General features: G+C 38.8%; 1 protein-coding gene across 1 annotated transcript in view; it reads right to left on the reverse strand.

The window, feature by feature from the left end:
* Positions 1 to 13,684, reverse strand: part of CNTNAP2 (contactin associated protein 2) — a 2,786,505-nt gene that overhangs the window by 155,568 nt on the left and 2,617,253 nt on the right. The window contains exon 18 of the mRNA XM_073630449.1: positions 10,482 to 10,718. Within this exon, the coding sequence (XP_073486550.1) occupies positions 10,482 to 10,718 (237 nt within the window). The remainder of the gene's footprint in view (positions 1 to 10,481; positions 10,719 to 13,684) is intronic.

The raw sequence follows: 13,684 nt of genomic DNA on the forward strand, positions 1-13,684 counted from the left end.
TGTGTACGAGACATTATAGGGGACATATCACAGGTCCCAGGAGGCTGTGGGATTATTCACAAATAACTGGACGGCTCCCGCATGAGCAATGGGAAGCTGTCTGTAAAGCTCCAAGGAGTCACATCTGGCTTCCCACTGTAAATATGCTGGTGCCAGGGTCCAGCTAAGAACCGGCCTCAGTGAGAACAGCGATGGATCCCTGGACAGGTAAATATCCTTTTATTAAATGTCAGCAACTTTTATTTTTTTCTTTCAAGGGTTAAGATCTTCTTTAAGGATTATTATGCCTTTTCTATGATCTTATCTTACTTGTTATGATCGAATCAGTATATTAGTCCTGCAGACACACACATGCAAGACAATATGGAAGGAAGCTCCTATTATGTTTTTGGGTAGAAACTTAAATGAACACACAGAGAATATACAAATCTATGCAGTTAGGGTCTGTTCAAACCAGAAAAAAATGCGGCAAACCAAAGTTCCATTCACATTTCCCGAACCGCGTTCAAAACACACGGGGTGTACAATTTGCTGCAGGTGTCAATGTATTACTAATGACACCCCAAATGCAGATTGTTTGTCTGCACTGGATTGCATGGTACTGCAGCACCATGCAATCTGGTTGCAGAGTGTTTTTCAAAGCAGTGCATGCACTACTTTTGGTGCAATCCAGTGGGATTTCATCCCATTCAAATGGGCTTTGTGCTTTTGTGTCTCATAGATTTTTTTTTTTACTGCACGTTAAATAAAGTGCTGGCATTGTTTCATGTATAGTTTTACTTTATTGTGGTTTAAAGCGAACCCTGTAGCCAGGCTTTGAGCTCTCAGACATTTAAATATTCTTAACAAGCAATAGATGAGCTTTTAAACACAACCTTACTGACCTCTGTAGCTGTAGGCACTTTAGAGACAATGATCCTGAAAATTCACCACAAAGGCACAGTTCATCCCCTCTTGCTTCATTTGACAGTAGAGATTTTGCAGCCTTCTAGCAGGTGTTCGGAAATGAAATCCTGACTTTTCTTTTGTAAACTTTGGGGAAGAGCTCCACAATGTCAGCAGCTACAGAGGTTTCTTTGTTTACTGCTCGTAAAAACTGTACACATATGGTAATATCCATAGCTTGGCCACAGGGTCGAATAAGTCCCATTTCCCATCAGCAGTACTTTTTTTTAGTTTTGGATAGAGTGGGAAAATGAACTTATGCCTCGTTTTAAATACTTTCTGTGTCCCAGTTAGGGATATTCTCTCATCTTGTTCTATAACACACGTCACTTAGACAGGAAACAATTGAAATCTCCATAACAGGGGTATACACAGCAACAACCTGATTTCCCATCATTCCCAGTCTCTACTGGAAAGCTAGTTTTTATTGCAGTCTAAATTCTGGTTACAGGAACATTTTCCATTACATTCTGTTCTGTGTGATTCCTGCCAAATAGACGGGAAGTGCGCATGCAGCAATAAAAATTTGACACCAGTTCTGACCCTTTGCCACTATTTCCAAACAATAAAAAGAAAAAGTTTTGAATTATATTATATAAAGTCCTACATGTAGTATCCCAGTATTACCTTGAAACTGAACGGACCAGTTCTCAAAAGAAAAATGACTAAAACGGAGTATAAAAGGCTTTTAGATTGCAAACAATACTGAGATTCAATCATGCCTTTCTACGGTATAACTCTACATCCATTGTCCACAGCATAGTTATCAATGGATAAATTCACGTTGTGCTAGTTGCAGTCCTTCCTTCTACTATGTGACCTATTAAAACAATAAATGCTTATGGCAGACAGCCGTGCAATGTCATTAATGCACTTCAGTCTTTTGTGTTTATGTGCGTTTTCTGTTATTGTTTTGTTTTCTCTTGAACAAATATGAGTCCCACCGGTTCCATTTCCTTCTTATAGCAAAATGTAAAATCTATATACCTGACAAAGGCCATTAAAGTAGAAAAGAAAACCTTCCATATACCCAGTACATCATAGTGAAATATGGCCTTATGGCAGTAACCTTAAGTTTATACATTTTAAGCCAATCAGATATATGCTCAAGCTATTACAGCTACTATTGTAAGCCATTAGAATGGTGCCAGGTAACTTGTGTCTTTATAGCAGCTTGCAAGTTCAGCACAATTTTCTCTCTGCATCTACATACCCTGCTCATATTCATGTAGGAGACACTAACATCATCTAAACTAAAGCCCAACTCCGGGCAGAAAAACAATTATCCCTTGCGGTACAGCTGCATCCACACTACAAGGGTCAAGAGCTCGTTTGTCCAGGTGAAAAGAGAAACAGTTACCCGAACCTCTGCTCCCCCGGCAAATGGGGCTCCCCTGTGATCCAGTGGAGGACTGTTCCTGGCTTCCTCATGTCCAGAACAGGGCTTGATGACATCATGACTCAAGACTGCTAGAGTGCAGGGGTGCAGGAGCTTTAGGGGCCGTTCTTATGTGGAGAGGAGCAGAGAATCAGATCTCCTTTCATGTTTTCCATAGGACATAGGTAGAAACAGGTCTTTTTTTTCCAGTGGGAACACGGGGGAATGCAGTTCTGGCACCTTCAGCAATGAATGTATGTAATAGCAAGGGGTACTGGGGCATGCTGGAGGGTCTATTGATGCTGGCAGGAATCTATTTTTGTGTGGGTCTATAGTTACTGAGGAAGTCTATTGTTGGGGGGGGGTCAATTGTTGAGGGAGAGGTCTATTGTTGCTGCCTGCTGGAGGGTCTATTGTTGCTGACTGCTGAGAAATCTGTTGATGTTGCTGGGGTGGTAAATTTCCAGGGGGGCACTGAGTAATTTTGTTTCTGAAAGGGGGTAATAGGCCAAATAAGTTTAGGAACCTCTGATCTAAACTCTATCTCATTTATTTGCATTGAAGCCTCTGCTGAGGTAATGTAAAAAAAGACTAAATGCGAAAAAAAGACAAAAAGGAGTATCCAATAATCAGGGCTAGTATTGGGATGACGAATTGAATCTCTGGTTGCAGAATAAGTGGATATTTTGGTAGAATTCTGTTTAGGTAAAAAAAGCATTATTTTTTCTAACGGACATTAAGCCACATGTTAAAAAGCAAATATTCTCAAAAATCATTATACTCACAAAGTTACAAAGGCATCAGTTTACAAAAATACCTGGACCTGACTTGACTTGAAAAGTGAAGATTTGCTAATGCTATCTTATAGTGAACATCTAGAAATTATAGTTGGGTGAACAGTTCGACCCGAGCATGAGTTCGTGCCGAACATTTGCCTCTTCGACCGTTCACCGAACACTCAAATTTGCAGGGTGTTCGCCTCTGGCATTCTGCACCCTGAAAGTTTAAAAAAAAAAAAAAAAGACCCTTCGGGTCTGGTATGTATTTTAAGGGTCCACGCCAAATTTTTTAAATGAAGGGTGTGGGGTCCCCCCCAAAATCCACATCAGACCCTTCTCCGAGCATGCAGCCTGGCAGCTCGCCCCCCCCAAACCATACCAGGCCACATGCCCTCTAAATGGGCAGGGTGCGCTTTGGGGCAGGAAAATAGACATTAAGGCCATGTGTACAGCTGTCTTTCCAACAGAAGCTGGTCTAAGGAATGGCTTTTGACGAAAGGACATGCTGGAAAACCAGCATCCGATCAGTGCTCTCAACCAATGGCTGCGAGCGCTGATAAATGTGTTCTGACAGGGGCAGTGTTGCCAACCTACCAGATTGAAATTTACTGACACAACACCCAAATTTTACTGGCACAGCCAAGTGTTTACTGGCATTTCCAAAAGTTACAAAATTACAGTTGTAAGTGCAAATTTCAGTATTTAGGCTACAAATAAGTACAATATGCAATTAGCAATGTGATTTAAGGTAGGTATTAAGCCAAAAAGCATATTTCCTTTTTTATTCTCAATATAGTAAGTAAGTCGCTCAGGAACAGGACTCAGGGGTAGGAAATTAGAATGGGTGACACACACACATGAAATGGACTCTCACAGTGACACTGACAGAAGTGTGCAGTAGCACAGATCACTGACACGTCCCATGCTGAGTCACAGTGGCAGTCTCTCTCCATGCCAGGTGGTCCTCTCAGTCCCCTCCAGTCCAAACAGCACTGACAGTCCCGCTCCTCCTGACCTACAGACCCGCACACGAGGCTCTGGTCGCTCGGCTCCCTTCACCATGACATCACACAACATGCTCAGGCACTATCTCCACCAGACCCGCCCCCTGAACACACTGTAGCAGGCACTTGGATGGTCCTGGCCGGCTCTGGACCCGAGCTGCGCATGCCCAGTTCCAAGCCAAGTGTAACAGCCATACTTTTTACTGGAAACCTTTTCCTCTCACTGGCATTTACTGGCAGGAGAAAAGTGCCATTTTTTTACTGGCTGTCAGTAAAAATACTGACGGTTGGCAACACAGGACAGGGGGTGGGTTGGCATCCCCATGTCAGAACACAAAGGCCAGCAGGAGAGATCACTGCACTAACATCACTTAGTTAGTACAGCAATCTCTCTGTATTTTTTTTGTTCAGCACACTGGGTTAAACAAAAAATAAATAAAAATGAATGTGTGTACGAGGCTTCAGCATAATATTATATTACAGTTCTATCTAAAAATCTGCAAAACAGTGTTTTAGGTATTTTTATATATTTCTTCTTTAATTAAAAATATACTGTATTTTTTTTTTTAGTATATACTGTACATCTCTTTTGTCTGTTGTTCTCAGAGTGGAATATTTTGTTCCCTAACCATATAATAGTTGGCTATTTATATTTACCACTGAATATAGATATTCAAGAATGAATTTTTTTTTTTTTTAATTTTACATAATAACTTAATTATGCATCACACTTTTTTTGAGGTTTAATTGTTTCGATGAATCAAAACAATATTCGGCCAACTAATGGATTATGAAAATAATCATTAGTTGCAGCCCTATAGTACAGTATATTTATATTTCAGATTGTTGGATACTATCTGTACTGTATTGAGTCTGACAATAATATGAATCTAAAAAATGTGATTTCCCCTGTCCGGAGGACGCGGGCGAGATCTAAGAAACACATAGATATATAGGATTCCTGAATGTTTATATATACTATATTGTGATGATTATGTGAATGGTTTTTGCCTAATGATGTCATAATATTTAATATCATTTTGTATTTGATGTACATTTGCAAAAATTGGCATAAACGTATGTATCTGGAACAAAATCATTTTTGGTTTTATAGTTTGGAAGTTTCTTAGAAATTATATAATGTTCTAATATTGTTATTTTTGTTGAATTCCTTTTTGTGATGACATGCTTGACAACCTCATAGTGTAAACAGGGTATCTGATATTATTACAACGGGGTCACAATAAAAAACATCAAGAACTATGCCCTGTTATTAGGACCAGAGGGCTCAACATGGCATGTTACCACAGAAAGTCTACGTTAAAAAGAAAACTATAATGTTTTTGGGTCAATTTTATTATATCATTTTTTTAAACTAATGCTCCACATCTGTTTCTATTTTTTCTTTTTTGCAGGGCACAAAGTAAGTAAGTAAGTAAGTAAGGAGTGTGTCAATGCAAAAAACAAAGCAAATAACAACAACAAAAAAACAAACATATTTTGTGCAACTTTGAAATGCACATTTCCCCATGTTCTTGTGTTTTATCCCCTTAAATATGTTGCAAGTATAGAAAAAAAACTGTTGATATGCTATAAACATAATGTGCATCTACCTTTATCTTTTACATGACAAAAGAGTGTATTTGTGACTCTGAATTCCAAAGCACATGTTGTCAGCCCTGACTGATGCATTACAAAGATCTCTCCTCATCTCCTCCCGTTCATCTCCACAATACCTCTTTGTGCACAGGCCAGAATCAGCATTAGCAGGCATTTTTTTGCATTTAACAGTTATCACAAAAAAAAATTTCAATTGTATATTTAAAAGACCAAGGGAGGAAATAGGAGAAGTTAAGTGTTAGGGATTAATTATACTTTTGCAAGATTATCAGCAAATGTCTGATGATTCAAATGAATTATGTAAGCTGTTAAAATGATTATTAAAATATATAAAAAATGGAAATGTGCATGGCTTAGGCGCTTTTAAGATATGTTGCGTATTAATGTGGAGCTCAACAACTCCGCTGTCATCTTTGTGTAAGCACCAGTTCTGGGCAGCCGCTCCTATCAAGATATAGAGGCTGGTCCATGGATGGTATAATTTAGTGCCTGCATAAAGCAGATTGCAGCTAACTCTGGGCCTGGGCACATCTCAAAACTAGAATTTTACTTTTCAGCATCTAATAGTTCAGGGGTGCTCAACCTGTGGCCCACAGGCCACATGTGGCCCTCAGAGCCCTCAACCAGGGAAATGCATGCCCATGCTCTGGGATGGTGGGTTGACAAGCACAGATCGCGATCAACAGGTTGCTAACCCACCATCTCAGAGCATCAGAGTGCATGGAGTTGGCGGCGAAAGCGAGAAAGCGTAAACTGATGCTTCCTCTGTAGTGCCAGCTCCTGCCCTAGGAGGAGTGAATCCAAGTGCACTTCGGCTGGGACCTTTCTAGCAGTCTGGAGAGTGATGCCAGCAAGCAAGAGGAGGAAAAGTTTGGTGTATTAAATATCACATACACTTTTGCAATGGGCATTTTAGCACTTATAAAAAAGGGTTTTTAGGTTGCTTTCACACTGATCCACATGTGTAGCAAAGTGCACCTGTGACTTTCCTGCAGGTCATCTGCACTCAGCCATAGACCGAGGTGTGGGTAAACTGCAGCGCATGAGTTAGAAAGCAGCCTTATAGAGGGCTCAGGACAGTAAGGACTTGTTTACATTTGCGTTTTGGGGGGGCAGTAAAACCTTATAGTTCATTGTGGCCCGCGACTGCTTTTGAAATCACTTAACTGGCCTACACTCTTAAAAAGGTTCAATAGATGATGAGAAAAAACAGGAGCTAAAAGAACCCATGTATTGCAGCATTATTTAGAAAAAAAACACTATTACATATTATTAGTGATTTTTCCATTCTGCCATTTTATTTTTTTCTAGTATAGTTTTTATTTAAAGAGACCCGGATTCACACTTGAGTCTAAGCATTGTCATGTGATTTTACAACATTTTTGTGCATATTTTGTGCATTTTTCAGTGTTTTCAGGCTTGAGTGTTTTTTAATTTATTAGCAAATCAAAAGCTAGTTACAAAGAGGGGGAGATGGTTGTTAGACTCAAAATGGTGCTAATTTTTCTGATCTTCCCACTGAAGTCTAATGGCGCCAGAAATGTGTGATCAAGCCTCAAACAAGCTCCTTCATTTCTTTGAGCACTGAGTGACACCACATTGCTCAGATATGAATGGGTGCAGTAGCAGAATAGCATGGAGCTAAAGCATGAATGAGAAACAAATTAAATGTATTTTGTAATTTTATCAGTAGTGATGTCCAATAGGCAGATATAAATACAAATATGCTGAAAACTCCTTTTCTAGCATGCCTTCATTGTAAATTAATTGATTATTTATTATAATAAAACATATTATTTTATTATTAATTATAATTTTTGATCGAATAAAGTGACCAGTGAAAATTTCAGTTAAAAAAGGGTTACAAAAAAACGTTTTGTTGGGCTATTATCAACCGTGGAAAAAATGAGCAGAGCAAATGCTCCATGCAGCTTCATATAGAGGGTAAACTTGTTAACATCCATATTTCATGAAAGGTGGCAAAATATCAGGTTCTTTTATAAAAGGGCCCCTGAATAAGTGAAAACGATAGCTTACAAGGTTTACTGTTTTGTAACACTGTGTTAAAATGTCTTAAAAAAAGTGAAGTTGTATTTTAGCTGTATGTGAAAATTCTCAGTGTGTACAGTTTTCCTTTGACCATCATAAGAGCGAACATCTTCTTAGGACATCTTATACACAATGTCTGCCTATTTGTTTGTTGTGAACATCAATAAAGTGACATCTCATTCCAGATTACTCCCTGATTTTGCTCTTTTGGAATAGCAAAATGGTTAATACCACAGACCAACAATTTTCTAAAAGGTCAGGCAGCTTTCAGCTTATTATTCAAGCTATTTCATGTATCTGGACTGTGACTCTTTCCACATATTATTTTTAAATGATCCATCATTTGGAGGTATAGAAACAATGCACTTACTACCACATGATAGTTTGTAAAAAAAAGCTGTGTCCAAATACATAAAACAGTATATATGGACGTGTGTTCCACTTACCTAAAGCTTTTTCTTTTCATGCCGAAGAAAGAAAAATGCAATATATTTAAAGCACACGTCCACTCACACCTAGTATCTTAGATCGTAAGGCTTGCCAATTTAAAGAGGATCTGTGAGCCTTGAAATATGGGTTCTGCCAGTGCTGAGTTATTTTAAAGGGTGCAGACGTTCGTTGTTTTTATAATGATCTATGTCTGCTGCCCTAGTGTGTCAATGAGCTAGAACAAGCATGCAGACAAGAGTTCTGTTTTTTCACACTTCACTATCTCGATAGTTTCAGGTCCATAAACTTATATGTAGTAAAACCAAGCTCTAGCCAGCACCCTTTACAAGAATCCTGTAAGAGCCAGCAATAGGACCCATAAAAAGAGTCCATCGGTGTAATATTTTAAAGTTGTATACTGGCAGGTTCAATTTAATCACTACACTGTATATAAAGATGGGCTGGTTCCACATCCATATTTTCATAACCACATTTGAGATAGATATTCTGACTTTAAAGGTACCACACAGAAATGCATATTTGAGTAAAAATAAATAAATATTAGTGTTACCAACATAATGTATGACTCAAATAAGAGCATGGTTAAAATGTATCATTATATTATACATTGCAAACACCATCCTTAATGACATTCCTTATCCCATTGCCCTTGTGTACATTTGTTTAGATCTTCTTAATATGATTCCTTAATCCTTAGTATAATGTTAGTATAACATCCTGTGTATAACATAATCTTGGCTAATGGTGGAGTGGCATCCCATTTCAATGGACCATAAGTGTTTGTTTTGAGCAATATATGTTGATAATAAAAAAAAATGTATTTGATTTTACTTATATATGCATTTCTATGTGGTACTTGTAAATCCTGAAAATCTACCTCGAGTGTGGTCAATTTAATCACTTGCAGGCATCTAATAACTTTTAATAATCTAGGGGGATCAGTTTTTAGTTTTAACCTTCTCACCTAAGGCAAATCTGTTATGATCTGCCTGCATTACAGAAGAGTTTTTGTGCTGGCGTCAACAATATTTATTAAACCCTGGGCTCTCAACCCACATGTCCCCCATGGCACAGAGAAGACTGGGGTGAAGTAGACACCATGACCCCTTTCCTCTCTCCCTCCCCTCCCCATCTTTCCTTTTTTTCTCTTTCCTTACTTGATTTGATTGTAGCCGTATTAGTGCAATTGTGACTTCAATTTTCTCTTTCCTTGAATTCGCTGGTGGTTTTCTAGTCTTTCTCTTTACTATACTTTAATATACTTGCACTCACTCCCTTGTCCATACAATACTTTTGATCCCTATAAGGTTGTATTGCCTATTAAAATGTGTAAACTAAGAAAAATTACAGTATAGCCAGGTGCTTGGCTAGAGGCAGAAAGCAATTTAGGACACTGTGCTGCAGTGCTCTCTGTTCTCCCAATGGACCTGAGCTGGAGGTTAGTACTACCCCACCTTCATTCACCAAGGGGCAGCTGACCTGTAGAAGGAGCTCATGAGACTTGATGATTGGCAGCACTGTATCATTGGAGATAAAGTTTGGGAAAGAATCTTTACTATGGCAAGTAATAGATAATTGGATTCCAATTCTCAATGCAAGCTGGGTATAAGGGGAGTGAAAGCTGTATTTATTTCAAGGTTGAATATTGAGTAACTTTCTCTTTGCTGAGAGGAGGCTGAGGTGTACACATCTCTGCTCTGTGTGAACATCAATCTGCCACAAGCCTGCCCTGTGTGCTGAGGATTGAAGTTGCTCCAGGCAGTGAACTGACATCTGAACAATGAGACCCCTGTTGCTGATGGAAGAACACTGCTGCCATTAATCTTTTACTGATAGAAGAGACTGAGCATATAGGGACTGACCATCTAACTAGCAGCATTATTTACTGCATGCAGGCTTTACTGGGACTGTACTCATGTGAACCACCATAAAGACCAGGCCCCAACGCTAGCCAGCTGAAGAACTAGGGCTAAAGACTGCTTCCTTTGATAGCTAGTCTACCAAGCAGCTCCTGTGGGGTTAGACCTACAGCAGTCATAAGTACCATGTACAGTGTATGCTATATGTCTGATGTATGCTGACTTGATCAATAATTTGGATTGTTACTTTCTCTTAAATAAATAATTTCTAACGAAAAAAAAATACATTATTTATTAACAGCTAGAAGGTTACTGATCCTACTGAATATCTGAGATATTAGTTTAGGTAGAATTTGACTTTAAAATAAAGAGGTTAAAGAAGTAGTTTACAACTTACCATTAATACAGTTGTTCCCATCATATGCAGTTCTTGAGCAGTCGCATGTGTAACCCTTGTAGAGTTCATTACATGTGCCTCCATTTTTGCAGAGATTTTTATAACTGGTGCAGTGTCCTGAACAGCCAGGCTTTACACCTTGGGTTGCCTTTGCTCTTTCTTCCAAATCTAAGGGAATGCCATTCACTCTCAATGCACGGATACATCCCAAGAATCCTTTCTGGTCTCCAGCAGCACCTTTTGTGTTTAAATATGACAATATAAAATATTAAACTGGAAATTCAATAGGTTTTAATGATACAATATCAATTCTTTTCTTACAGAATTATTTTATTTTATTTGTATCCTGGTACCTTAAGCTTAACAATCAAATTAGTAGTTTAGAAATGATTAGAGCTTGAGCTGCTGCCTATCACTAAGGTTGGTCTAAGGTTACAGCCACACAGATGCACCTGCAGCTAAACACCGCTTCTGAATGCAGCAACACTGTGTGCTATGTGATTAGCTGCATCCAGTTTGTGTGTTCCCAGAACATTGCAAAAACACCCAGCCCTGGACTGAGTCAAAGGTTGGTTGGAGACTTTTACAAACAAACAGCAGCAGCGTTGGCCATTGATTTGACATGGTACAAATCTGACAGTTGCTACTGGTCAGACACACTGGGGGTTATTTACGAAAGGCAAATCCATTTTGCACTGCAAGTGCACTTGGAAGTGCAGTCGCTGTAGATCTGAGGGGTAGATCTGAAATAAGGGGAATCTCTGCTGATTTATTCATCCAATCATGTGCAAGTTGAAATGCTGGGTTTTTTTCCTTGCATGTCCCCCTCAGATCTACAGCGACTGCACTTCCAAGTGCACTTGTAGTGCAAAGTGGATTTGCCTTTAGTAAATAATCCCCACTGTGTGTAAACAGTGTTTTCAACCAAGACAAGAATCCGCTGATGTTTGCTGTGGTGGCCTCTGGCCACTGCTATTCAGCTGTGTGTGTGAAGTCACACTTTTTGTTGCAGCTGAAGAAGATTAGGCTCCCTAAACCCTTTGTAGAAAGGATCCCTGAAAACCTCCACAAAAATAGGTATGTCTGAAAGGTTTAGATCTGTAATAAAATGGGATGGTATAAACAAATAAACTAGATACAAACAAAATGCTATGCTAAACAAAATTAAAAACCATTGTTCTAAGGACATTTTTTGAATAAAAACATGTATTATGTTTTTAAAAAGCATGCGTCCTCAATTGCTGCATGCCAAAAAATTACTCACTACGAGTACCATTTTCATCTAGAGATTATCCATGGGTGTGACATGTGGTCGTATTAGTTTGTTTTTTCTGACCCCCGTCATACATTTTTGTAACATGTGTTTTTTAAATGCACTGTGCTCCTAAGGCTCGATTCACACAGGGGCAACACGACTTCAGAGCGACTTTGCACGGCGACTTCAACGCGGCTTCAACGCGACTTCAGCGTGACTTTAATCAATTTACAACGCGACTTCAGGTCGCCTCCAGGACAGGCGACTTTGGCTGTGGCCAATCACAGAATAATCAGCTCTCTAGGAGGGAGGGGTTTGCCTGGGCAAACTAATTTTTTTAACTGTAAAGTCGCTTCAGTATAGATGGAGATCCGACTTGGAGGCGACTTCCATTGAATTGAATGGTACAAGTCGCCTAGAAGTCGGATCCAAGTAGTACAAGGAGTACGCTCTGAAGTCGGAGCGACTTCAGTAGTGTCAATTAAGATTAAGAACATTAACTGTAATGTAAATCTCTTCTTGGGGCGACTTGGGGCGACTTGAGGGCTTACAAGTCGGATCCCAAGTCGTCCTAGTGTGAACCGACCCTAAACAAATTATAAAAACTAGCTGAAACAAAAGCTATTATATATGCATACATTTTCACAAATAAGTGCAAGAAAGAAATCATCAATATCGGCAAATGTGTAAATGACTATTTTCACCTTTTCTTGGTATTGATAACTTTTTCTTACTATTTGTGAATTTTGATGTCTGTATGATATATATATAGATATATAGATATATAGATATATCTATATATATCTATATATCTTTTTGTTTATATTCAGTTAGTTTTAATTATTTATTCAAGAGCACAGTGCACATATTGATTGATGATCACTGTTTCATTTGCACAGCAGCTCAAGTTAGGGTGGTAGATAGGAGTGCAGATTTTTTATTTGTATATTTTTTTGTTAGGTGTACAAATCACATAATTGACTGAACTGTTTTACAAATCATTTGATAGGTAGCATCACATACATTCATGTGCATGAAAACATTTTGAGGTTAGTGCAGCTTGAATTCAATGATCATCATTGATACAGCCATTAACAATAGCTGGCTGCTACAGGGACAAAGTAGAGGCCTCTGCTGTTTTTAAAGTTTCACTTTATTGCGGTGACTTTTTTAAAAAACAAAGTACCTTCTTATCAACTTTACATTTCAATTACAGTAATCAATCTTAAATCCTAAGCATGGTTACAAGATATAATAGAAGAAATTCCTCACTATGGCCTGTTCAGTAACTCGGCACCATGGTAATGGTTTCTTATATGACAAGGCATTAGAGAATTTACATAATGTTCTCTTTTCTTTGGAGCTGAACATTCAAGCAAAGAAATGAATATTGTGATTTCTTCCTCTCTTGTAGATATGTACTCAGAGTGGCAAAGGAAAAACATCATTTGAAAATGCAATCATCCATCCAACAACTGTTACTTGTACACTGTATAAGGTGTATTCATCCAACATTCTGAACTGCAAGGATTAAAATGAGTGAGAAAAAGATTTTACCCAGATATGAGGAAGATTGCACCTTTTTGATGGGAATTTCTGACTTCCAAAAGAGCACCATTTCAATGCCTGGGAGGTTATTTACTAAAGGCAAATACACTTTGCACTACAAGTGCACTGCAAGTGCACTGAAAGTGCACTTGGAAGTGCAGTTGCTGTAGATCTGAGGGGGACATGCAAGGAAAATAAAAGCCAGCATTTTTGCTTGCACATGATTGGATGATAAAATCAGCAGAGCTTCCCCTCATTTCAGAACTTCCCCTCAGATCTACAGAGATCTACAGCGACTGCACTTGCAAGTGCACTTCCAAGTACACTTTCAGCGCACTTGTAGTGCAAAGTGAATTTGCCTTTAGTAAATCAACCCCCTGGTGTCTTTTGTTGGGTTCAC

This window comes from Aquarana catesbeiana, linkage group LG05, assembly GCF_042186555.1.
Source record: "Aquarana catesbeiana isolate 2022-GZ linkage group LG05, ASM4218655v1, whole genome shotgun sequence".
NCBI classification, from domain to species: domain Eukaryota; kingdom Metazoa; phylum Chordata; class Amphibia; order Anura; family Ranidae; genus Aquarana; species Aquarana catesbeiana.